The 27,521-nt window shown below is 46.7% G+C and overlaps 1 protein-coding gene across 1 annotated transcript in view; it reads left to right on the top strand.

The window, feature by feature from the left end:
- LOC147718603 (A-kinase anchor protein 17B-like) overlaps positions 1-27,521 on the top strand; it is a 670,645-nt gene that overhangs the window by 534,797 nt on the left and 108,327 nt on the right. Inside the window, exon 3 of the mRNA XM_086918564.1 lies at positions 10,685-10,803. Within this exon, the coding sequence (XP_086774690.1) occupies positions 10,685-10,803 (119 nt within the window). The remainder of the gene's footprint in view (positions 1-10,684; positions 10,804-27,521) is intronic.

Raw genomic sequence — 27,521 nt, 5'->3', positions numbered from 1 at the left:
TGACTACTTACATGACTTGACTGCTAAACTGAGGTTAATTCATCAACAGGTTTACGACGCCTTGCCGACGCAGACGGAGGGTCCAGGCCACCAGCTCCAGCCTGGTGATTGGGTTGTCACCCGAAATTTTTCGCGCAAGAAGAATCTGGACCCCCGCTTTGTTGGACCTCACCAGGTGCTTTTGGCCACGAGGACTGCCGTTCGTCTTGAGGGACGGAAGAACTGGGTACATGCTACCCATTGTAAGCGAGTCCCTATTCCTTTGCCGGCAGACCCGTGGGTGAGGAAAGGCATTGCGTCAACAGAAGCAGCGACATTGCCGGCGTTTGTACCTTTCAGTGACGCACAACTTGTTGGTGAACACTCAGTGCAGCAGAAAGCCATTGTTGGAACATTGTCAGCAAAAGACTCAAGACCAAATCAGCAAACTGATCAGCAGGACGCTGTCTCTTCGACAGATCCTTTGTTTGACGAGCAGACACGTCCTGGGAAACATCGATATTCTTTGCGTTCTCATACTAAGGACAAATAAATTTTTGCTTGCTTTGCTGAAATTGATAACTGCAATATCTTCGTTTCCCATGATCAACTTTGAACATTCGTATCATTGAAAATTGTTTTGTACATATATCAGGATTTTTTTCTTGTATCTTTTTCCTTCCACAGCTGAATTATTGTGCTAAATAAATACATATTGTGTATTGAGGGCCGTAGGGCCGCGCGCGTACCTCCTTCTGGACAGTAGGTCTTGACGCTAGGTTAAAGGCCGTCGGTTCCTAGGAACTCCTGGGAATTGACTATTGCTGCACAGAACGAAGTGCGTCAAGAAACGTTGCGGACGGTCGTAGGGAAATGGCATTTTTGAAGCTGAATGATTTGGAAGGAGCTCAGGCATATAGAGTCAAGCTGCAGAAACTTAGTCGTACTAAATGTTTTGTATTCCAATTGTTTGTACTGTTTTTAACTGCTTCTGCATTTTTGGCGGGTGGGGTGTATTACACTATGTCTTACTTCTTACTTCCTACCCCTACTCCTACTCCTTACCCTAACATTACTTCTACTGCTTCTCCTCATTCCTTTCATATGTTACCAGAACACGAACAGGCTAGACGTGTAGAATTCCGCAACAATTCCTTTATCCAGCTCCTCCATCAGCATCAGTTAGTGGTTAACACTACTAATTGTTGGGTGTGTGGGTTGATGCCACATACTACGGGTAAGGGAATTCCATATCTGGTGTTACCGTATAGTTCCCAAGGGTCAGCTCGAGCATACCAAACAATGCTTCGAAGCGCACTAGGTTTCCACCCCTCTCCAGAACGTTCCCCCAAACCGGGTCCTACCTCATGGCAGTGGGTGGTATCGATGATAATACAGGATTTGGAAGATGAGATCTATGATGCTTATCTCATCCCTAAGGCAGAGGTACAAGCCTATAGGGCACCGAATAAAGGGGAATATAGTACGTTCACTAATGAAAAGCAGCTTAAAAGCTCGTCTCCAATATGGGTCGTACCCCACACTGGTAATCTTTGTCTTGTGGGTCGTGGCTCGCAAGCCTCACTTGGAGTAAGTGCTTGCACTGAAAGTTACGTTCTGTCAATGTCCCCGATCCCTGTGCTTCTGGCTGCCAAGGGTACGTACTTCATCTGTCATGATCGTGCATACACATGGTTGCCCGCAGACTTCATGGGCTCATGTTTTGTTGCAAATCTGTTGCCTCCGACGTTTACTGTAGATGCCGATTATCATAAGACTAGAGTTGTACGAGGCGTAATTAGTGAAGAGGATACTGCCGGTCAAGAGGCAGGAGACTTTTTCAAGGGTTTCCTCCCGTTTTGGGGACCTATGGTTAATAGTAGGAACCTGAGACATTTGACTCGAGTGGTAGAATCGACAGCTAACATTACTGCCAGTGCCCTTGGTAATATCACCACAGAACTTCAGGCGGAGAGACTTATGACATTACAAAACCGTATGGTTTTAGATGTTGTCTTAGCAGATCGCGGTGGGGTATGTAAAGTGATCCATTCGAGCTGTTGCATTTTCATTCCAGATAATGCTCCTACTGTCTATCAAGCCATCTCGAAGTTGCACAAGATCTCCGAATCCATACACGTGGATGTAGGGGATTGGACGCTACTTGGTTGGTTTTGGGGCCTGGTGTCGACTTGGGGTTGGAAGATTCTGACGATCATCGGGGTTGTGGTAGTGTTCCTGTTCACGTGTTGCCTTTGTGTGCAGTGTGGTCCTGCCTTATGTGGCCTCTGTGCTACAACGTGTATGAGACAACCATCTGTTACCAAGGGGACTCGGTTGGACAGAGCTATGCTACAACGACATCTTGATGGTCTGATGAATATCGAGTATGATTCCGACTAGTGCTTGCCTACATGAGGGCAAAAGGAGCGTCTGAGGTTCCGTGACAATTGTAAGTGGTGTTTTCGACTCACACGAATATGGTCGAGTCTAGTATCTATGAACCGCAAATGACGAGTTTAGCAAGTGTGCGCAGTTTCGCTGTGCTAACTTAAACCGTTCGTTTGTTATGTGGGTTTGTCATCTGTACCCACGGGTTCCATCTTAGATACGGCATCCATTTTGTCTCTTGCCCTCAAGTAGCCAGCGAACGGACGCTGTCCGCTTCGCGACCCTGGGACTCCCAAGATATTTGCGGAAGACACATGTTCTTTGAAAGTGTCTTTATGACGAGGGGGATGCTACTGTAAGGCAGATGGCGCCGCTCGAGGCTCATCTTGCCGCACGGGCTTATTGTCTCAGTTGTGCATCTCATTAGGCACGTCCCTTTGATGCCTGTATCTCGTGCTTCTCGACACTCCCCTTTTACACCCTTTCCGATCTCCCCACTGTCTCCGTCTTCCTCTGCACCTGTCTTCGTTCCTGTTTCGATCTACTTTACTGCTGATTGGAATTTGCTAATGGTGGGAAGATGGGTTTTTACAGTTGGGAACCGCCAAATGTTTCCGCACTTATGTTCCGGATCTTGTGTGTTTCAAAGTGATCTAAGCGACCCCTTTGAGAGCGACTTGTGGGAACCAGGTTGTAAACTATTGTGTATCATGTTATCCTATGGGTAGAAACTGTATAAAAGGAGCGATCCACAAATACAATTTGAAGCAGTCTCCCCGAACTACACTCGATGTACTTCCTGTGACTTCTGTGTTCCCTGCAGTAAATAAACCTTGACTCTTTGACGCCGAAGGAAGTGTCCCGTGTCTCTGTGACTTGTACGCCGGAGCAGGTTACCCACGAAGGTTTCAGGTGTTGTGCCCTGGCACCGCTGGGTCCAAAGAACCCAGTCCTTCACTCCACAACCTCGGAACAGCATACCTAAACGGCCGCCTCTCCATCCAATCACGCAAGAGAATCCTCCGATCAGCTGACCTCCCTCTGGCCACCATCTCACGCATCTACAAGAACAGAACGGGAGGAAAGTCCTTCTACCTCACAACCAAGGCCTGGAACCACCTCCCCCTTTGGCAAATCCCTATACTGTTCCAATTCAGGAGGGACCTCAAGACCTGGCTCTTCAGATGACCCCAGCAGTCAACAGAGCTGCCCCTGTCTGCACCCAGTGCCTTAAGATCCTCACAGGCGAGTAGTCATGCTCTACAAACCCCTGATTGAATGATTGAACCAAGTGAACTCTTCAAAATAGTCAAAGAATTCTCCAACCCAACAGCTACAGAGAACATCATCCACCCCTCCCAAGAACTCTGCAACACCCTCTCAGAGAACTTCCACAGCAAGATCAACATCTACAACAATTTTAACTTCCAAACTGCCACCCACAACCAGCGAACATCATCCAAACCATTATCACCTGGTCTCCGCTTGCCGCCCTGACCACCTCAGCCATCATGTCTTTTATCCACTACGGGGTGCCCACCACCCCTGCCCCACCACCTGTACAACCTTGCAATGAACTCAATCAGCACGCAACTCAATGGCATGGTGAGCAAGAACACGATGGATTAGGCCCAGATCTCTGTACTGGGGTGAATGTATGACATTGTTCTTCATTCTGTCCATAAATTGTTCTTTTTGCATTTGTCACCCCGAGTGGGACAGGTATGCCAAGACGTGGGTCCCGTGCTCTTCATGCCACTGGAATCAAGCTATCCTGGCTGATGAGGGTTGAAAGTCTGAAACCGTTCCTAGGATGCTTGTTTCTAGTCCAGAGAGGACCTGGCCTGGCAGTTCGGGCTGGACTATTCCCATTGGGCGCAGGGTCAAGACTGATTTGCATATGGCTGGGTCCAAACTGGAATTACATGGTAAGCAAAAAAACGATGGATTCAGGCCCAGATCTCTGTACTGTGGTGAATGAATGACATTGTTCTCATTATGTCCATCAATTGTTCTTTTTGCACCTCCATCTCCACAGCAACCTTCTTGGACAAATGGAAACACTCAGACATCAGACCCCTCCTAAAGAAAGCCTCAATCGACACCAGCGATCTAAAAAATTATCATCTGATCTCCCTGCTCCCCTACCCAGCAAAAGTACTAGAGAAAACCATCAACCAAGAGTTCACTGATTTCCTCCTGCTTCCACACACTTCGCATGCTCTTCAGACTCTTCAGATGGATCCTAACCAACATCCAAAAGACTGTAACTAAGGCCCACGTCACCAGCCACCTCGACTATGGCAATGGCCTCTATGTGGGCATCTCCGCCCAGCTCCTCAAAATACTTCCGACCATACAGAACTCTGCAGCCAGACTCATCCCGAACCTCCCCAAATAAACAAACATTGCTCCTCCCCTGAGAAACCTTCACTAACCCCTCATCCAGAATAGATACTGGTTCAAGATCTTCACACACTCCTACAAGCCCTCCTCGACCTAGGACCTGCCTAAATCAACCATCTAGACACCTGCACTCCTCTTCATTTGCCCTCACACACACAACCCTGCATCCATCACAGCTGCAGTGGTGGTCGCTCCTTCTCCTCTTTCGCTGCCTGGACCTGGAACAAGCATCCCCTCGAGCTCCCTACAGCCCCCTTGCTTGCAGACTTCAGAAAGAGACTTAAGGCCTCGCTCTTCAGAGACCCAGTGTCTAGATACCCCTAGGAGTGGCAATGTTGCACTTTACAAAAGCTGATTGGTGGATTGATTGCTTGATTGATCGAATTCCGCAAAAACATGGAGTTGCCCACACAAAAAGGGGCATTTTTTCCCTCACCTAGTTTATTATGATTCCGTGTATATTTATTTGCATTCGTTTAGGGTTGGTACATAAAGGCAAAGTTTACTTGGGCCATAATATTATTTATTTACCGGTCATTTTACAAACACAAGTATTTACATGGATATTTTCAATTTATCAAAGTAGGAAGTGTCAAGTCAAGTCAAGTCAAGAGATTTATATAGCGCGCTACATACCCATAGGGTCTCAAGGCGCTTGAGGAAGGGTGGGGAATTACTTGTCGAATATCCAAGTTTTAAGTTGCTTTCTGAATGCTAGGTGGTTCTGAGTAAGGCGAAGGTGAGCGGGAAGTGAGTTCCAGGTTTTAGCTGCCAGGTAGGAGAAGGATCTACCTCCCATGGTGGTTTTGTTGATGCGAGGTACAGTGGCATGGGTTTGGTTGGAGGATCGTAGCTGACGGGAGGGGGTGTAGAAGGACAGTCGTGTGTTGAGGCATTCGGGTCCAAGTTCGTAAAGTGCTTTGTGTGCGTGGGTTAGGAGGCGGAAAGTAATCCTTTTATTTACGGGGAGCCAGTGGAGGTTTTTCAGGTGACCAGAGATGTGTTCTTTACGCGGGATGTCTAGTATGAGCCTGGCTGAAGCGTTCTGGATGCGTTGGAGTTTTTTCTGGAGTTTTGCGGTGGTACCGGCATATAGGGTGTTTCCGTAGTCCAGGCGGCTCGTGACCAGTGCGTGGGTGACCGTTTTTCTAGTTTCGGTGGGGATCCAGCGAAATGTTTTTTTGAGCATGCAAAGAATGTTGAAGCAAGATGATGAAACGGCGTTGACTTGTCTGGTCATCGAGAGTGAGGAGTCCAGGATGACGCCCAGGTTCCGTGCGTGGTCCGTCGGGATGGGTGCTTTTCCAAGGGCCTCTGGCCACCAAGAGTCATCCCAGGCGGAGGGGGAGGTGCCTAAGATGAGGACTTCTGTTTTGTCTGAGTTCAGTTTCAGACGGCTGTGCTTCATCCACTCGGCTACTTCTTTCATTCCTTCGTGTAAGTTGGTTTTGGCGGTGTTAGGGTCTTTGGTGAGTGAGAGGATCAGTTGAGTGTCGTCAGCGTAGGAGATGATGTTGAGATTGTGTTGGCGAGCGATGGCCGCAAGGGGGCTCATGTATACGTTGAAGAGGGTGGGGCTGAGTGACGATCCTTGTGGCACGCCGCAGATGACTTCAGAGGCCTCTGACTTGAATGGTGGGAGGCGGACTCTCTGGGTTCTTCCGGTGAGGAACGAGGTGATCCATTCCAGTGCTTTTCCTTGGATTCCGACGTTTCTGAGGCACTGTAGAAGGGTGCTATGACAGACTGTGTCGAAGGCAGCGGAGAGGTCGAGGAGGATGAGGGCGACTGTGTCTCCATTGTCCAGTAGAGTTCGAATGTCGTCTGTTGCTGCGATAAGTGCGGTCTCAGTGCTGTGTTTGGCTCGGAAGCCGGACTGTGAGGGGTCGAGGGAATTGTTGGTTTCGAGGAAGGTGGCGAGCTGGTTGTTGACAGCTTTCTCGATGACTTTGGCCGGGAATGGAAGAAGCGAGATGGGGCGGTAGTTTTTGAGTTCGGTGGGGTCAGCTGTGGGTTTTTTCAGAAGGGCGCTGAGTTCTGCGTGTTTCCAGCTTTCCGGGAAGGTGGCGGAGTTGAGGGAGCAGTTGATGACATCTCGGAGGTGTGGAGCTATGATGGAGTCTGCTTTGTTGAAGATGTGGTGAGGGCATGGGTCAGTTGGGGATCCTGAGTGGATGGAGTTCATCAGGCGGATGGTGTCCTCAGTGGAGATTGGGTTCCAGTCGTTGAGGATGTTCAAGGGGGGTGAAGGTCCTGCAGAAGGTTGGGTGGGTTGGTCTCCGGGTTGGTTGTCGAAGCTGTTGTGGATGTCTGCGATTTTGTTGTGGAAGAAGGAAGCTAGGGAGTCGCAGAGGGCTTGGGAGGGGGCGATGTCGTTGGAGTTGGCTGATGGGTTGGTAAATTCTTTGACGATGTTGAATAATTCCTTGCTGTTGTGGGCGTTGTTATCTAGTCGGTCTTTGAATGCGGCTTTCTTGGCAGACCGGATTAGTTGGTGGTGTATGCGGGTGGCGTTTTTGAAGGCGTCCCTGTTGCTGGTGTTTGGGTCTTTTTTCCAGGCCTTCTCGAGGGAACGACAGAGTTTCTTCGATTTCTTAAGATCATCGTTGAACCAAGAGGCGTTTTTGCTGCCTAGTTTGCTTTGACGTTTTTTCAACGGTGCTAGGATGTCGGCGCTGTTGGATAGCCATTGGGTGAGGTTAATGGCTGCTTGGTCGGGGTTTGAGGAGTGGGCGGGGGGGTTTAGAAGAAGCGATGAGGAGATCTGGTCGATGGTGATTTTGTTCCAGTTTCTTTGCAGGGTAGGTTGAGGATGGTTGTGGATTCTGGTCTTATTGTAGGTAAAGTGAACGCAGCTGTGGTCCGTCCAATGAAGAGCTGTGGTGTGACCGAATGAGACATGTTTGCTGGAGGTGAAGATGGGGTCGAGTGTGTGACCTGCAATGTGGGTGGGGGTAGTGACAAGTTGTTTGAGTCCGAGGTTGGCAAGATTGTCCAGAAGGGTGGTGGTGCTGCTGTCATTGCTCTTTTCCAGGTGAAAATTGAGGTCTCCCAATAGAATGTAGTCCTCGGAGGGGATGCCTGCATTATCAATCTGTGACTGACAAACACAAACATGCAGAAAGTTTTAGATGTATCCATTGCAGATTGATTTAGGTAATTTTAAGTGGAGATGTATACATATGAATATTTATGAAAGAAATACCTATGTTGTACTGCCTCTGTTTATGTCATATATCCCCTAAAACAGAAGCTGCCTAGATGTACTAACTATTTTTATTGATTCACTCATGTACCGGCTGCTTACTAAGATGGGTGTGTATCCCTAATCTTGTTTACCCTACAGCATCTTTGATACATGTTCAGGGCTACTAAAGTGGTTATTATACCAACTATCCTCATGTGTATTTTATCTATCTTTACACTCATATGTGCCCAGGAACTGTGTACAAAGAGTGAAGCCATTTCTTCTTTCACTGTACCACTTAGAGTTCCTTTTGCTAATACGAGGAGGTGTTACTGAAAGGATTACTTCAGCTGAAAGAGTGACTATAGCCCTCATTGCTAGTTAATGCTATATTCCGATCCCTGTACAATCCTACCTTTTCACAGTGATCGGAATTATGAGTTGCGTGATTATTATCACACCCTCGAAGTTTTCCCCTAATACATTCCTGCAAATCAAACCTGCCGAAATTTATCAGGAGAATAGACCCTCGAAAAATTGTGAATTCAATGTGTTGGAAACGAATCACACTTGCTATTCCATATTTTCCTTTTGAAAACTCCCAATAGGAGGTATTTACCACATTTAGGACCTGATTACGATGGCGGAAGGCCCGCCACCGACAGATTATTGGTGGTGGGCCTTCCGCCATCGCAGTGCGAATTTCCCCCCCCATTTGGTAATGGCAGGGGGAAGCGTTGGGGAAGCGTGGCTGTCAGAAAGACCGAAAGCCACGGTTCGGTCAGGCAGTCCTTTTCCGACCGCCTGTCGGAGCAGCAACATTGCCCAGCATTGCGGCAGTGCCTGCCAGGCACCGCTGTTGGGATTTTGATATCCCTTTCCGCCGGTTGTTTCAAGGCAGTCAACCCTCAACGAACAGCTAGGCGAAAACGGCTTTGGGGGCCTGTAGCGGGCCCCCCTTCATCCATGGGCCTGGGACAGGGGGAATGTGACCCCCTACATATCCCTACACCATGTGGCAGGCACCACATGGTGCCTCCTACGTACTTCAGGGATATGCAAGTTCCTTTATTAACGCGGCAGGGGCTGCTAACTACATCTCCGCCACAATGCACAGTATAGCTGATGCGACCGCTGTGGTGGCGATTGCATCGTAATTCGCATTGTGGGGAGGCCCCCTCATAGACAGCCGATCCCAAATCCGAAACGATGCCGGACAGACTGTCCGTCCGCTATCATAATGACCCCCTTAGTAACTACCTCTCCATGAGGAAACTATATATTTTTCAAAAGGAAACTACATATTTTTGTTTGAACTCTACCTGTTTTTCAGATCTTGAACAACTTCAGAGAGTAAGCATCTTACCAATATTTACATATTCTAGATAAGTTTATTAATTTTTAAAGATCAGAAATACGGAAAATCATTAGAATCACTTTTCTTCTAGGAAAAAAGGATGGAAATTTGACCTGTATACTTTTCGTAGAAAAAGTTCTGAGTTTGTAATGCAACCAACGATAAGGCAAAAAAAATGTCTTAGCATGGGAAGTGCAAACCACCTACAATTTACGAGGTTAAACATGGATAGAAGTGAATAAAAGAATTGTGTAGTCAACTAAATGCTTGTCAATCTGGTGCTGGAGGTGAAAGGAAATCCATCTGTCAATAAGTGAATGTGTAAAGCTTTCTGTATGCGTCATGTTGTGTTTACTTGACTGTACCCATGTGTGCTATTCTTATATCTTTTTGTGGATGTGCAGGAGCTTCTGGCTTTAACAGTTATCTTTATAGAAAACATATATCAAAGACATGTAAAAGACTGAAATACTATTACAAGTATACAGCTTCAGTGATTGCTGTTAAGTCAATACTATCAATGCAATTCTTCTCGTCTGATTTTTGCTTGCTGATAGCTCTGAAAATGAAGGGCCTGATTTTGAGTTTGGCAGACAGGTCACTCAGTCATAAACGGGATGGATATCCTGTCTGCCATAATACAAGTGCATTATATCCTATGCAGGAGCGTCACGCCACTGCTTTTAAGCAGTGCACTGCAAAGTAGAGGAAACATAAAATGATAATAAATTTGAGATAATATAATTTTATGTTTCCTGCTGCTTTGCGTGCGGACAGGTTGGAAGGGCTGCTCTGCTCAATGGCTGTTTGGTCAGCCCTCCCAGGCACACTTTCCCCGTTCTCCATGGCAGCTGCGTTTCAGCCCGAATGGAGAACAAGCCAAGGCCCCCATTCCCTGGTTGAGCGTCAAACTAGGACAGTCAAAACCAAGTGGCGGCTGGCATTATTCATGGGTGGCGCAGGGGCGAGAGGCAGGCTTGTGGGGGGGAACAATGACATTGTTTTTAATAAAAGAAACACTTACCTTGCAGAGCTGGTCCCGCGTATCTGCTCTCTTCTCGTCAGACAGAGGCACAGGGAACACAGAAAAGGCTCCCCTGATCAATCACAACGCTGCATTGCAGCATTGTGATTGTTCAGGGGAGCCTGGGTGCTTACCAATCACAAACCTCTCGCCCCTGCGCCACCCATGAATAATGCCAGCCGCCACTGATCCTATGGCACTTGCAATTTGACATATGGGTTGTACATTACGTTTGTGGCATAGTATTCCATCAGCTGAACTCTAAACCAGGCCCTCAATGTGTTAATGTGTGAGAGAAAAATGCTATGGACACAAACAATTTGTCTGGTATTTATCACAGGTCATGCTTGATACAACCAATCATTTTAGTGAAGAGGTCATTAATCACCGAAATCTTGAAAACCTAGAGCTGTTGGAGGAAGAACAACACGAAGAGCAAAAGGAAGAGAAAGATGAAAGGTGAGGCAAATTCACATTGACTGGCAATGATTATGTGATCTGAATTATTCCTCAAATAAATGTGAATGATACCATCCTGCAAATTATTGACTGTTACATTGTCCGGTTTCATTCAGTGTCAATGTGTTGTGTGTCGATTTAGATATCTTATATAGATTTCCCGATATATGCCCTTATATAGCTACAATTCACATTGCCCTTATTTAGGGATAGAAATCCAGCCCTTATTTAGGCATTGTTCATGTTAACCAAATACAGGCATTGTCAACTACATCCGATCCTCTTCGTCACAACGAGTTCTTGGAAAACCAGACTCTTAAGCCGTTAAGACATCCCCTTGCCTGGATAATGATTTCTCCAAGAACGCATTTATTATGCATGAACATCTATTCCTTAGGGGTTCATTCATGACGTTCATATGCCCGACTTACACGTCAATACAGGCATTCCTAAACACCTTCAAGGTATATAAATATACTGTCACTTGCTATGGCAAGGCACAGTGTGGTTCGGCTACCTACTTGCATGACTTGGCTTGCCACAGCAGGACCCAAAGGTAATCAACTTCCCAAAAGACGCACTGACCAGACGCTGTCATCCTCCTCGCCGAGAATCCAGCTCCAGTGTTTCTGATTAACCTTGCTGGGTGTTAGAGATCGAGTCCCGGGAAAGAGATACCAACCTCTCTCATTCGAGGTTATGGAGCTGATTAGAACCTGGAGAAACATTTGGCAATACTTGGCACAACTAAACTAAACTAGACTCTAACTAAAACAGCACCTACTTCTTCCCTCTTACAAGACTTAGGTTATGTACACTGGGGTAGGATTATTTTAGAAGCACCAGATGAGTATTTTAGCCCGTGTTATTTATGTATGTATTTTCATATATGTCATAGATACGGACCATGCTATTACAGTATTATTTTATATTACTGTTTACGCTGTATGCATTATACTTCACATTCTGCCTTACGATTGTAGCAGTTCATATCTCTTGCATGAGAAAGAAATCCTTTTATTGAAACGCCTGTCTCTCTATTTCTGTGCAACTATGTAGAAATTATGCCGAGCGGTGACTGAGTTCTGGGAGGCAGTGTTTGGTGCCTTGTCCGATATGGTTGGTGTGCCTGTGTCGCCTTGCCCTGGGATTGAGCTGCTGGGGCAGGCTTGCCCCGCACTGATTGCAAATCGCAAATTCTTTGCACTCGGCCTTCTCCTGGCTAAACGCCATGTGGCGTGCCGCCGGGGTCGCGGACGAGCACCTAAGTTCAAGGACTGGCTTACCGTCATGACTACATGGCAAGACCAGCTCCACAACTATGCGGAATTGCTACCACACAATTCGAGGCCCAAGGACATCTGGGGTCCGCTTGTTGCGTACCTTCAACGGCTGCAAACCGACTCTCAGTCGGAAGACGATGAACCAGAGTGAGCGAATATTCCGGCGGCACCGGGCACAACACACCACTCCTGACTGACCGTGTACGATGCTGCCCTCTTCACTGCAAGTACCGCACCCTCAACACACACCCCCTCCTATGTCCAAGCACACTGGGGCTCCTGCCCCGCGTCCCCGCAGCGGAGTAGCCTACCCGTGCAATCTGGAACCTGCATTCCTCTCTCACATGCGAGTTGCACCCTACGTGGCGGTCCTAGTATTCAGAACCACCTAGCTGATTATACACACGCGCTGTGACCCCTATGACATGCACGTTGCATACAGTAGTACTCGGTGCTCCCACCCGTCCCCATTCTCATACAGCAGTGTGGGATGCAGCTAATGGGATAGTTTACGGGCAGGAAAACGACCCAATACAGGCCATTGAGTATGTCGGATTTTTTGGTTACGGTTATGTTGTTTTAGTTAGCATGGAAGGGAAGAAAAACTGAAAAAATTGTGAAACCTCAGGCATTCGATTTCCTATATCCAATGTTATTTTCTGTACCTTGCGAATGCTTCCTTACACAGCTCCCATTAGCCCTCCTTGCGGCCGGCCCTGATGGGTTGTAGGCGGCTTGCTGTGTCAACCTAATTTTCCCCTGAAATATAGTACACTCCCACAATGATGCGGAAGCTGCCGGCCTGCTCATACAGGTTGTAGGCGACAAAGCTGTGTAACCTCTACTAATCAGAATAAAGGTTTTCAAAAAAAAAAAAACTATGTAGAAATTAAGCATGCACCATTGACTGAGTGAAACTGTAATCTATTGTTTCCACGACTCTGAAGATATTGCTCTGACTCTAAGGGAAACAAAGTTGTCATGTTTATGCGGTTATCAGAAACTAATCCTTTCTAGTTCATTCGAGAAAGTTTCTATTGACCTCTGAGTTAGCTGGCACACACAAGTAATTAAGTTTAATGTACTCGATAGAGACATACTGACCTCAGTCCTATGTCAAATCTATAGTGTATATTTTTTCAATGTGCAGAGCCTATCAGGGATATAGGAACTACACTACATGGCGCCCAGCGTTTTGGTAAGGCACTAATTTAACGCTAGATACTGAACTAACTCAGTCGTGCTTTTCTCAGAGACCTCTTTACTTGTAATACTCCAATAGACATCTGGAGTGGGTAAGGGATAATCGTACAAAACCTTTGGGTGGGTGGGATGAATGGTATAGTAATTATCACTTCGTTAACTTCACAGACAAATTAGTTTGGTGCAGCCAAAGTATGGGAAGGGAACACCCTACTTCCCTAAACTCAATCAGGGATTGAAAACTTTAAACAATAATCCTTGGAGCACACATGCACAATCAAAAGTTCAATTTATAAATATGTGAAGAAATCAGCAAAAACGGCAGTAGGGCTCTTGTTGTCCTTTTATATACTCATGTTGCATATGAGATAGGCATCTTTTACTGTTGAAGCCTTGCCTCGCATGTTCTTCAAATAAGAAAAGATTCTCCTCTACCTTATCAAGATTATCACCTGAGAAAAGCTAAAGGTACCAGCATCAAATTGATGCAAATTGTATTAATTATTTTCACATAGGTTACATAAATATAATAACACCATGGTTGATCCAGGGTTCGAAGTTGAATGATCACGTTGTCACACTGAACTAGATGTAAAAGGACTACATGGACGTATCTGTAAATCTGAATATGAACTCCTGTTTTACAATGTTTTGATGGTTTTGGAAAAAGTAGAGGATTGTTGCAAAATTTCACTCACACTGTACATTTGAATAGTCCCTTTACACTTGTTTGTAGTAATGTGGAATCTATTGGAACTGACTCTAGTGCTACTGTATGTAATTACAAATGTACAATCTGTATTATTTCCAGCCCTGATGAAGCCGTAGGTTAACCCTACCATGGCGAAACGCGTTGGCACAAAGGGATTGAAATGTGGTGAAATTAAAGAAAAGAACAACAAGAGCCCTCCCTCCGTTTTTGCTGATTTCTTCACATATTTATAAATTTAACTTTTGACTGTGCATGTGTGCTCCAAGGATTATTGTTTATTGGGTAAGGGATAATATCCGCCATAGCTGAGTAGGATGAAAAATCCTATGTAATAGCTTTTTGGTTTGTTCAACGGTGAAGGATCCAGTGTTCCAAAATATTGTGCACCTTATCTTTGTTCCCTTGAAACTTGCTCTGCAATTTTCATTAAACAATGTCTAATAATGACAATAGCACCGAAACCTGATCCAGCCGATGCAGCTTTTAACTTTACAGGTTTCCAAGAAACCGACGAGAATGATATAGTCATTCCTCCAAATGTAAGGAGAGCCTTCACTCTAAAACTTATAAAACATGGTCAAGAGGTGGTAAAGCAGTTTTTATGATAGAGGTACTTGAATATCACCAGACAGAAGTATTCTACTCATGAATAGTATTCCCTGAATCAAATCCAGTAACACATATCTTTCACTTCACAAAGAAGATGATCCACCAGAGGAATAGGTTCCCTTCGAGGATATTGAAATTCCACTCACATACTAGAAGCATGAGCTCTGGTTTAAAAGTGCCCTAAAACATTTAAATCACATTACCAGGCTCGGTCCACTAGGTAGACCAGGAACAACATGGCCACTTTTAGCCGGCTTTACACCTCATCTTGACATTAATGACATGTCAGACATAGAACTACCATCTCAACTCAAAGAGTTAATCAAAATGTTTAGACAATTGGTTCAATATGTCATGCGGACTGTCACAGTCCAACCTCCAGTAGTTATTCCACAACAAACATCTCACCATGGGAATACACTAAAAATTACACCACAGATTGTACACGCAGTCATGGGTAAATTACCCGCAAAACTTGAACAAATTCCGTTCTGGATAGCTCAGAAAATTACTTAAATCAAAGCAGTATTTCCTACTACTAGCCTCATGAGAAACACAGAATTTTAACAATCTGTTTACCGATGGGGAACACACCAATCCGGGAGGACGGTACCGCCTGGGGCACAGTCTTCGCTGTAATCTACACTAAAACTCATGGTATTCCGTCTATGACGGTAATACCTGACGTCCTGAAACAGATTCAAAATGAATACGGGACAGAGCCTGCTCTAAATTTAGTTATGAAATTGCTGAATTTTTTTTGCCAGGTCTCATCAATAATATTATCTAATATTAAAGGGGAGAAGCAGCATCAGTGGCGATCCGCCAGACATTAAGGGAATTTGATGTAACAGAACAACCACAAGAACTAGCCAGTATAATTGAAAAATCCGATGAAGAATAATGCAAAGACAGTTTGGGTGGGAAACCAGTGAAACCACAGCTGTCTGAAAGTCCTAAAAAGGTCTTTAATAAAAATACTCCTACATTTTCTAAAAGGAAGTGGGAAAATAGCGAACAACCTTCCAAAGAGAACCATTCTCATTACAGAGGTAGGTCTCCTCAAAAGGAGCCCTCTGAAAGGAGGTATAACCTCAGGAATAGGGATAATTTGAGAAAACCTGACAGGTATCAAGAGACTGATACACGTTCGTCTCGTACCTTTTAGATATACAGACATCCGAAAGAAGAGGACGGTCAGAGAACAATGACGATTAACACGTTCAGAAAAGCAAAACAAAAAAATACACCAAAAAGAAGGTAGCAGGTCTAAAAATCAGACATGCCGAGGATCTTGAAGACACAACTCAAGAACGGAGAATGGGCTCAGACAATGCTGGACAGTGTAGAAGAAGTAACAATAGCTCGCCAGAACCATAAGGGACTTCTGGAGACAGCGGACTTGAATGAAGACATTGAAGTTGAAACTGCAGAAACCAGGGTTAGTTCTCCACATAGGTTATATGAAATAACACTCCAGATGGAGGGAGACATACAAATGTGAAAGCACTCTTTTTGAGAGACTTCCTAAAGGCTATGATATACTTCTGGCTGAACCAGACTGGCCACCAGAATTTGTCAGGGAGTGCCCACATGGCGAAGACATCATTCTGCCAGCCTTCTCTAATCATATTCCAATACATTTAAAATATATTTATGCCAGGAAATGGGCAGTAGTCCAAGCCCCAGTTTTATATAAAATCATGTAGGATGGGATGAGGATTCACCTCACCACAAAATCCAGTTAAAAAATCAACTAACTGCACAAAGGCAGTATCCAGTTAACCCCTTTCGTGCTCATGACGAGCTGAGCTTGTCATGAGTTGTGCAGCTCGCATGCGCATGACGAGCTCAGCTCGTCATGTAACGCGACTTTTTGAAAAAAGCTGCACAGCACGAAAAAAAGCCGCCGCACGGATGTGGTTAAGCAACAAGCTAAAAAACGGGTCAGGGAGATTTTAGATCAACTTAAATATTAAGGGGTGATTGAAACATGCACCTCATCAACGAACGATCCTTTGTTTCCTGTCTTCAAACCAGACAATGCATATTGTCTAGTTTTGGATTACAGACACTTAAACTCTTGTTGCAAAACATTTGCAGTGCAAAATGCACAAAGTACAGCATTAATGAATAACATTGTGCGTAAAAAATATAAGACCACATTAAATATATTAAATGGTTTCTTTTGTCAAAACATCGCACCTGAAACTAGGTAGTTGACCGTTTTCTCAATAATGGGGACACAGCGTCACTTCTGTTGTCTCCCTCAAGGATTCAAGAATAGTCCTGGGTTCTTTTCAGCCAGGGTAACAGAGTTACTACAAACTTATGCTGACGAGGCATTGTCATACGTCGATATCTATCTGACAAACAATTATCTGGATAGGCACTTGGAACAGGGTGAACACCATTATACTGGGCTTCGCCTCAGAAGGGTACAAATTCAATTTTAAAAAATCAAGCACTGCCCATCTCAACGTCCTTTTTCTAGGATACGAACTATGAAGTGAAGAAAAAAGCCTGGCTGCCAACTTTTTAGAAAAGTGTGCGCTGCTCCAACCTTCAAAAACGCTGAGGAAGTTACAGTCGATTCTAGGTTTCCTGAATTTTGGAAGAACATAAATTCTAAACTAAGCAGAAAGGGTTAAACCTCTCTACGAATTAATCAAACCTGATTTTAAAACAATAAATTGGACTAAAGAACACACAGAAATTTTACGTTCACTCCAAACAGACATGTTAGCAACTAAACATATACAAACACGCGTAAACGTACACAACTTAGTGATCCGAATAATTTTGGGTCAATGTGGATTCACCTACTTAACTTTTAACAATGGTGAAAAAGTACCATTTGCATACAAATCACATTTGTACACACAAGCAGAAATGAAATTCACTTCTACAGAAAAAATTCTGACAGCAGTTCAAACCGCTGTAGCAAAAGATCCCTAGCACAGGGAAAATGCGCTATGGTCATAACTCCCGTACCAGCCTTAGAGGCAGTGACAAAAGCAAGCATTCCGAATGCTAAAGCTTTACATCCAGCATGGATACAATGGGTTAATTCTCTTGCTGCAACTGATGTTGAATATGTTTTTGATCCTTTTTTGAAAACACAATCATTCCTGTGATATGAACAAGAATATCCTCTGCCTACTGAAATTCTGCCTCTAGACCAGTATGAAATTATATTTTATTCTGACGGATCTGCACAACCCGCTACGGGGGGTAAACAAGCTTATAGTACAGCATGCGCGATCGTAAAAGGTCGAATGCGCGATGGCAAATTCAGACCTATGGTCACAAAAACACAATCTCTAGGAGATTGTACAGCTCAGCGAGCTGAGCTACAAGCATTTATCATTGTACTTGCAAATACAGATCGCGAATTCCCCAAACTCATAGTGTGCAATTCTTTCTACTGTGTAGAATCATATAATGAATATTTACACAATTGGCTTCAAAATGGTTTCAAAGATGCAAAAGGTGGCACAATTAAGCATAAAATGCTTTGGGGGAAAAAGCACTCATGTAATACACACGCTGAGTCATCAAGGTGATGGCGTTCACGTTGTAGGGAATTCATTGGCTGATGAATCTGCGAAGGGGCTGTGCAAACGGCTTTCGTAGCTGCAATCACTTGTTCAAAAACGAAAATAGACAGTGAAATAATACTAGCTGTCAATGCTTCATGCAAAGGCAGTGGTGCAGCGTTACCTAAAGGGTTTCCACTTAAATACTCATATATAACTGATACAAACAATCTTCTGTTTGCTCAAATCCTTGGAGTGGGGGATAGGGTAATTCCAAGCATGGAACAAAGATTAGGACTAATCCTAGCAGCACATGAGGGGCTCACCTCTGCTCATGCAGGTGTATCCGCCACAGTATCATTATTAAAACAGAGATACTAGTGGCCAGGCATTAGGAAACAGACCCGGAACTATGTTTTGGACTGTGAAATATGCCAGAAGATGAAAGTCTCCACTGTGAAACGTCCTGCGCAGATGCCCCTGTTAATCTCAGAGAAACCATTAGCGTGCGTTTACCTGGACCACTGTGATCCCTTACAAAGGGATGGTAACTATAAATATATCATGGTCGCAGTGGATTTGTGTTCTAGATTCCTTTGGATGTGGCCTCAGCGCTCGGCTGACGCTCAAACTGTTATAAAAGATTGGCGAGTCTTTATCGGCTCATACGCAATAGGCACGATACATTCTGACCAGGGTCCTGCGTTTAGCTCGAGCTTACAAAGAAGCCATGGCCGGTTTGGGCGTTGCATTGCAGTACTCTTCTCCATTCCATCCTGAGGGAAATTCGGTTTTGGAAAGAAAAAAACGGGACATAAAGCAGTGTATAACAGCTAGGGTATTAGGTTCGGGTGACGGGAGGGTCAAACATCTTTTTGGGGTCCAACGTAGTCTTAACTTGTCAAGAAATTCTCTAGGGGGTGTCACTCCATATGAGGTCCTATTGGGGACAAGAATGTTGGTTCCGGACCTTGATTGTCACACAACAGTGGTGGAAAATAAGAAATTTGATATCAATGTCGTTTGGCTGTTTTACAGGACTTAAATGAACTAGGAATGAAACAAAGCTTTTTTGCGAGTAGCCAGTCTGAATGATAAGTAGGGGGGTTTCAAAGTCTTTTATCCTCTCTGTGCGAGTCCCAGCGGCGTCCTCTACTGTTCCCATCCACCAGCTATTCCTCTGGTCAGGCTTTGGTTCAGGGACTCCATAACTCCAAAAGAAAAAGGATTCAAAACAAAAGCAGGGGTCAGTGTAATGTCCTGGCTTAGTAGTGCGGGTAAGGGAGTGAGAGAGCAATCCTGTTTACCCAGTGTCCAGACTGTAAACGGTGAGGAGTGGCGGTGAAAAGGGGGGGGTTATTTACACTATATACAACGAGGCGGAGAGCGGTAGATGTTACTGGTTTGACCTCTCCCGCCTCCCGGCCCAACCCGCAAACTGCTCCCATACCTGTGTCAGCCACACTCATCCTGGAGAGCAGCTCGGCGAAGAGTGTTCCCGGCGGCCTCCTGGTTTTACACTCCACTCTCGCCTTTCCCTTTCCTCTTCAGGGCTGGATGTTCTCTCCTGGCACCTCGGTTCTTCGTCCTGCTCTCGGGTCTTTAACTCTCCTGTCTCCTCTCGCTCCTCCGTCCTCCGGTGTCAAAGCACACCTTGTTCCGGGTATCACTGTCACTTATTGGAGCCCAGGCGATGACGTCCTCCCTTGGGGCGGGATCTCCGGCTTGTGAGCTCCAGTTAAAGGGACCGTCCTCCATTTCTCTGGGATCTGTTTCCGATGCTGACCACCAGTCGTCCTGTCGAGGAAAAAGCAAAGGGGAAATAACATTCCGGGCTTCGCAGCAGTCTTTTGTTAGCCCTATTGTTTCCCCGCTCAAGTCCGCCTGGTGACAGTGGCCGATACTAAGCAGTAGACCAAGTGGACTTCGCCAATGTAGCAGACGCACTCCTCTAGCTACAATCCAAGAGGTTGAAACTGAGAGACTCATCACCATTGAGGAATCTGCAGTGAGAAAAGAAGGACTAAGCAACAAAGCTATGGAACTCCTTCCTCTTGAGTACCAAATAACAGTTCGTCCTGAAACACCTGTCTACACAAACGTAACAAGTGCTCAAGTGGTTCCAGCGAATTCAACTAATCCGGATGCAGTTCCAACCATTCACAGAACTGCCTCTGGCTATTTCATTAACTTTGATATGTTTTCTGAGGATCCCAGCTAACCTGAAACGACACCAGCAAAAAGAACTTTCAAAGAACAAGCAACTGACCTTTTTCATCACCTGGAAAAAACTTATCTGGTTTCACCATGGAATGAACTTTGGATTGTGTTGGGAATATTTTTTCTTCTACTTTGGTTAGCTCTGGGAATAACTCTGGGTATGCTCCTGTCCCTCAGGCTGAGTGGTCGCTCCCCAGTGTCCCCTCGTGACACTCGGTATCGTTGTGCTGCTTTTGCTCTTGAAATCTGCCTAATTCCAATTGCCTGCTGTGTGCCTGCTTGCCGAGTTGTTCTATTTGCCATTTAATTAATTATATCAGCCGCTTTCACTGTTTGTGCGCGTTTTGACTAGCGCGACGCTGTGCTCCCCCCTCCGCCTCCTTTTTGTTGTTGTTGTGATCTCTGGAGCCCGCCCCGCCTCCCAGCTGAGCCGCCCTCCCACTGACCAGATCAGCGCTACAGAACCTGAGAGCGCCGTGACTCGCTCCTGTCCCTCAGGCTGAGTGGTCGCTCCCCAGTGTCCCCTCGTGACACTCGGTATCGTTGTGCTGCTTTTGCTCTTGAAATCTGCCTAATTCCAATTGCCTGCTGTGTGCCTGCTTGCCGAGTTGTTCTATTTGCCATTTAATTAATTATATCAGCCGCTTTCACTGTTTGTGCGCGTTTTGACTAGCGCGACGCTGTGCTCCCCCCTCCGCCTCCATTTTGTTGTTGTTGTGATCCCTGGAGCCCGCCCCGCCTCCCAGCTGAGCCGCCCTCCCACTGACCAGATCAGCGCTACAGAACCTGAGAGCGCCGTGACTCGCTCCTGTCCCTCAGGCTGAGTGGTCGCTCCCCAGTGTCCCCTCGTGACACTCGGTATCGTTGTGCTGCTTTTGCTCTTGAAATCTGCCTAATTCCAATTGCCTGCTGTGTGCCTGCTTGCCGAGTTGTTCTATTTGCCATTTAATTAATTATATCAGCCGCTTTCACTGTTTGTGCGCGTTTTGACTAGCGCGACGCTGTGCTCCCCCCTCCGCCTCCATTTTGTTGTTGTTGTGATCCCTGGAGCCCGCCCCGCCTCCCAGCTGAGCCGCCCTCGCCCCTCCCCCTCCACTATCCATATATGACAGTTCTTCCCGCGTGCAGCGTTCACGCGCAGCGACTGCGCCCAATCCGTGCCGAAGGTGCGCCAAAGGTAAGCCCGTCTACGCCCGTCCGCGCCTGGACCGCGCCCAGCGCCAGACCCCCTGGCCCTCGCGCTGCCCAGCCCTCCCGCATTACCTACGATGCCGCCACCCTCCTAGCCCTGAACCCCGGTCGCGCCCCCAACTGCGTCCAAGCCGCTCCTGGACACACCCATGGACCTTTCTCTTGCTACTCCTGCAAATTCATCGGCACCGACAACTCCTCCGCTACAACCACACCACAGATCCACGACCCCAATCACCTACAATGCATCCTTCTCAACACCCGATCGGTCCACAGGCACGCCATTGACCTATGGAATCTACTAGACACCATCTCTCCAGACGTCGCCTTCCTAACGGAAACATGGATGAACGCTTCCTCCGCCCCAGACATCACCATTGCCATCCCTGAAGATTATAAGATCACACGCAAGGACCGTACCGGCCACACAGGAGGAGGAATCGCTATCGTCCATAAAAAATCAATCCGCATCTCAACCAGCTCTGACGCCAACCTCGCCAACTCCGAACACCTTCACTTCCAGATCCACATCGACCCCAAGACCACACTCAGAGGCACCCTCCTCTACAGACCACCAGGACCCCGCGCAAAATTCAGTGAAGACATCACGGACTTCATCACTCCACACGCGCTCCCCTCCAAAGACTATATCCTTCTGGGAGACCTCAACTTTCACCTTGAAAAGATCAACGACCGCAACACCACCACCCTCTTGGACAACCTCGCCAACCTCGGACTTAAACAACTGGTCACTTCCCCCACCCACATCGCAGGTCACACACTCGACCCCATCTTCACCTCCAGCAATCATGTCTTCTTCAGCCACACTACGGATCTCCTCTGGACTGACCACAGCTGCGTTCACTTCACCTACAACAAGCCAAAACACATCAACCACCTCCAACCAACTCTGCAAAGAAACTGGAACAAAATCACCATCGACCAGATCTCCTCATCGCTCCTTCTAAACACCCCAGCACACTCTTCTAACCCAGACCAAGCCGCCGCCAACTTCACCCTATGGTTATCCAACACCGCCGACACCTTAGCACCATTGAAAAAACGCCAAAGCAAACCTGGCAACAAGAAGGCCTCATGGTTCAACGATGATCTTAAGAAGTCCAAGAAACACTGCCGCTCCCTTGAAAAGGCCTGGAAAAAAGACCCAACCACTAGCACCAAGGACGCCTTCAAAAACGCCACCCGCACTCACCACCAACTTATCCGAAAGGCTAAGAAAACAGCATTCAAAGATCGTCTTGACAACAACGCCAACAACAGCAAGGAACTTTTCAACATCGTCAAGGAATTTTCCAATCCCTCGGCCAACTCCAACGACATCACCCCCTCTCAAGCCCTCTGCGACTCCCTAGCCTCATTCTTCCACAAGATTGCAGATATCCACAACAGCTTCGACAACCAACCCGGAGACCAACCCACCCAACCATCTGCTGAACACTCTCCCCCCGAGAACACCCTTAATGACTGGAACCCAATCTCCACTGAGGACACCATCCGCCTGATGAACTCCATCCACTCAGGATCCCCCACAGACCCATGTCCTCACCACATCTTCAACAAAGCAGACTCCGTCATAGCACCGCACCTCCGAGACGTCATCAACTGCTCCTTCAACTCCGCCACCTTCCTGGAAAACTGGAAACACGCGGAACTCACCGCCCTTCTAAAAAAAACCACAGCGGACCCCACCGAACTCAAAAATTACCGCCCCATTTCACTCCTTCCATTCCCGGCCAAAGTCATCGAGAAAGCTGTCAACAACCAACTCGCCGCTTTCCTCGAAGCCAACAAATCCCTCGACTCCTCACAATCTGGCTTCCGAGCAAAACACAGCACTGAGACCGCCCTCATCGCAGCAACAGACGACATTCGAACTCTACTGGACAATGGAGACACAGTCGCCCTCATCCTCCTCGACCTATCTGCAGCTTTCGACACAGTCTGCCACAACATCCTTTTACAACGCCTCAGTAACATCGGAATACAAGGAAAAGCACTTGAATGGATCACCTCGTTCCTCACCGGAAGAACCCAGAGAGTCCGCCTTCCACCATTCAAGTCCGAGGCCACTGAAGTCATCTGTGGCGTACCCCAAGGGTCCTCACTCAGCCCCACCCTCTTCAACGTATACATGAGCCCCCTCGCGGCCATCACCCGCCAACACAATCTCAACATCATCTCTTACGCGGATGACACTCAACTAATCCTTTCTCTCACCAATGACCCCAACACCGCCAAAACTAACCTACACGAAGGAATAAAAGAAGTTGCCGAATGGATGAAACACAGCCGTCTGAAACTGAACTCAGATAAAACAGAAGTCCTCATCTTAGGCACATCCCCCTCTGCATGGGATGACTCTTGGTGGCCGGAAGCCCTTGGAAAAGCACCCATCCCGACAGACCACGCACGGAACCTAGGCGTCATCCTGGATTCTTCACTCTCAATGAACAGACAAGTCAGCGCTGTATCGTCATCCTGCTTCAACATTCTTCGCATGCTCAAAAAAACATTTCGCTGGATCCCCACCGAAACCAGGAAAACTGTCACCCATGCTCTGGTCACGAGCCGACTGGACTACGGAAACACCCTCTACGCAGGTACCACCGCTAAACTCCAGAAGAAACTCCAACGAATCCAAAACGCCTCAGCCAGAATCATATTAGACATCCCACGCAACGAACACATCTCTGGTCACCTGAAAGACCTCCACTGGCTACCCGTCAATAAGAGAATCACTTTCCGACTACTAACCCACGCACACAAATCACTCTACGACATCGGACCAGAATGCCTCAACTCTCGACTGTCCTTCTACACCCCCTCCCGCCAACTACGCTCTTCCAGCCAAGCCCTCACCACTGTACCTCGCATCAACAAGACCACCATGGGAGGCAGATCCTTCTCATACCTGGCCGCTAGAACGTGGAACTCACTCCCCACTCACCTTCGCCTTACCCAGAACCACCTAGCATTCAGAAAGCAACTTAAAACGTGGATATTTGACAAGTAATCCTCCTCCCCTTCTTAAGCGCCTTGAGACCCTCTGGGTATGTAGTGCGCTATATAAATTCTTTACTTGACTTGACTTGACTTGATAAATGGTAGATATGTAAAAATGGACACAGCAAGTATACAATGAACTTACTTCTGAAGCCACACAAATCATCCCATTGTGAACAAAGAGATTTGTCAGCAGTGAACATCACAGCCATTCCTATACCTGATGGTATAGCTTGGGACAAAACAGAATATGACATTGTTGGCCCATTGGAGCTGTTGAAGATTCCACACTTATTCAAGATTTCATTAGGTGACTTTATTACCTCTAGTACCTTTTCTGATGATTGGGACTTCGAGACTGTTAATAATATGATGTCTGATCTAGAGATGTCTGCAGTATTCACAAATCATGAATATTTAGAGGGTTCATCAGACTACCAACAAATGTATTGTTATAACCATTATGGTCATATTACTTGCACAAATCTGCAAATTCTAGAAATGTATATATGTATAACCAATGGGAGCATTACCCTACACCTCGAAAAGGTAGCTCAAAAAAGGTTTGCAAATAAGTTTCCATATTTTTCAGGGTACAATGTATCCAATCCAGAACCATTTTATTTTAGAAATATGAACAGAACAGGAATGAAAAGTATGTCAATCAATAAAAAACTGATTTATTCTGCAGCCTTTTATGCCCAACTATCTAGGCAGGGTTTCGACTTTTGGAAAGACAACATTGAGACAAAAACTGTCTGGGGTTCAAAAGATTGGCACGTGCAAAGGGTAGAAGCTTTGTTTGGAGCATGTATCATCCCTGAGCAAATTATGTTTTTGAATGATACTGTCCAACAAACGTCATGCCTTGGGTTAGCCAAGATCAAGGACATGGGAGGAGCTTAGCGCGCATCCAAGATGGTCGCGTGAGCACAGGGATCCCGAGACCCTCGCCGCCTCCCGCATATATCCTGTCACTAATCCTGACTCAGACGACAGGTTATTAAGGACATGACCCTGCTAACATAAAAGCTCTTTTCAGGAATCGATTTGGATGCCAGGAACCAGACTTATTCCTCTCCGAAAATTGACGGCCTACACCGAGGAGTAGCCTGGGACTCGAGTCCCCGAGATACCCAGGTGGTAATTGAACAACAGCGGCCAGTGGAAGTTGATTTGTGCCCTTGAAGTACTTTCGGTTTCGTTTTTGGATCTTGTCTACCGAACCAGCCACCATCTGTTTTCGATGGCCCATGGTCTAACTTTGGGCTGTACGCTTGCCCGCTGCGTCTCATATCTAGACTCTCCCAAGGCCGACTTGTGAGGAGCCATTCATACCAGGTCTCAAAGGCCCCTCCGAGGCGCATCGCTTAACATGGCGAGCAAGCCAGAAAGCGAGAAACGGACGACCAAAGTCACGCACCGAGGGGGCGCCATTCAATCAAATATTATGGATCGCTACACTCGCCCTAAAGGATCCCCCAGTGGTGGCAGTAAAACCTTGGACGAGACCGGAGATGGCTCCTCAGTGACGGAGGAGTTGACTTTGCGAGACGTCATGGGCGCCATTGCGAGCATGAAGACGTCCATGGGCCAGCAATATGAGACATTGGCTCTAAAGCTTGACACGGTGGCTATTGATGTTAACCTGATCAGGACTGACCTGGCGAAGACCAATGAATGCGTCAAATCTTTGGATATCAAGACCGCCAGCCTCACGACCGACATGTCCGATCTCCAAACAGAGGTTTGCAACCTTCGATCCTCTAACGATCTGTTTGCCCGCCGGCTGGAAGACTTCGAAAGTCGAGCAAGGTCCAACAACGTTCGTATCATCGGAGTTCCGGAGAAGTCCACCAAGTTGACTACGGATCTCCTCGTGGAGGACCTGATATTGAATCATCTGGCCCCAAGGGCCTCAGTAACTTTTTTGCGGTTGAACGTGCCCACAGAGTTCCTGGCGGGAAACATAAACCTGGCGCTCCACCACGGCCCATAATAGCTAGGATCTTCAATTTTAGGGACAGAGACGCTATCCTGCAGGCGGCGCGGGCCAACGGCCCCACGAAATTTGAGAATGTGACTGTTGGTTTCTACCCTGACTTCACTCAATCTGTACAGAAGCAGAGGATGGGATTCCTGGGGGTGAAACGGAGATTGAGAGACATGGGATTGAAGTATGCTATGCTCTTTCCTGCTCGACTACGCGTCGAATACAATGACCGGACGTTCTTCTTTAATCGACCTGAGGTCGTTAGTGACTGGCTTGACACTCGGGTGGCGCAGAAGGTGGCCCGCTGGAACAGGAGTAAGGAGTGATGACCGGCACGTGCATTATACGGACTTCGCAGCAGTGTTTTGATGACTTTTTGTGTTTGTACATACAATCGTATATACCCAGAGGCGGTAGGGGAGACGGGACTCTCCCTCCTTCCAGGGTGTTTCTTCTTCTTGTCGATTAGTTTCATGTTAGGGCGACAGGCACACTGCAAGTTGGGGTGGCTATTTAGTCTAACGCAGGGGTGCAGGGTCGGGGGGTTTGTTCAGGGGGTCTTCTTGGGGGTGGAGGGGGGGACTCCATTTTATTTTGTTATGTTTAGAGGCAATGTATCACTGCACTCTTTGATTTTGGTGTCTGGTTCGCTGTGGGAGGGAGTCTGCCCTCATTCTTGGGATGTAGGGGGTTGAGGGTACTAAGTTGGAATGTCAATGGTTTGGGGGACAGGATAAAACGGGGGGTAGTACTACAGTTTTTGAAACGTCTTTCCCCTGATGTAGTGTTGCTGCAGGAGACACACTTGATAGGGAACACATGGCACGCAATGAATCAGCGAGGTTATCGTTTAGTTGCACACTCGGGATTCACTACGGGATCGAGGGGGGTGGGTGTCATAATCAGGAGTTCCCTCCCCTTGGAATTAGATGATATTATTCTAG

Source organism: Lissotriton vulgaris, chromosome 4_1 (genome assembly GCF_964263255.1).
Source record: "Lissotriton vulgaris chromosome 4_1, aLisVul1.2, whole genome shotgun sequence".
Lineage (NCBI taxonomy): Eukaryota > Metazoa > Chordata > Amphibia > Caudata > Salamandridae > Lissotriton > Lissotriton vulgaris.
The sequence above is the reverse complement of the archived record's forward strand: the minus strand, read 5'-3'. Positions and strand labels throughout refer to the sequence as shown.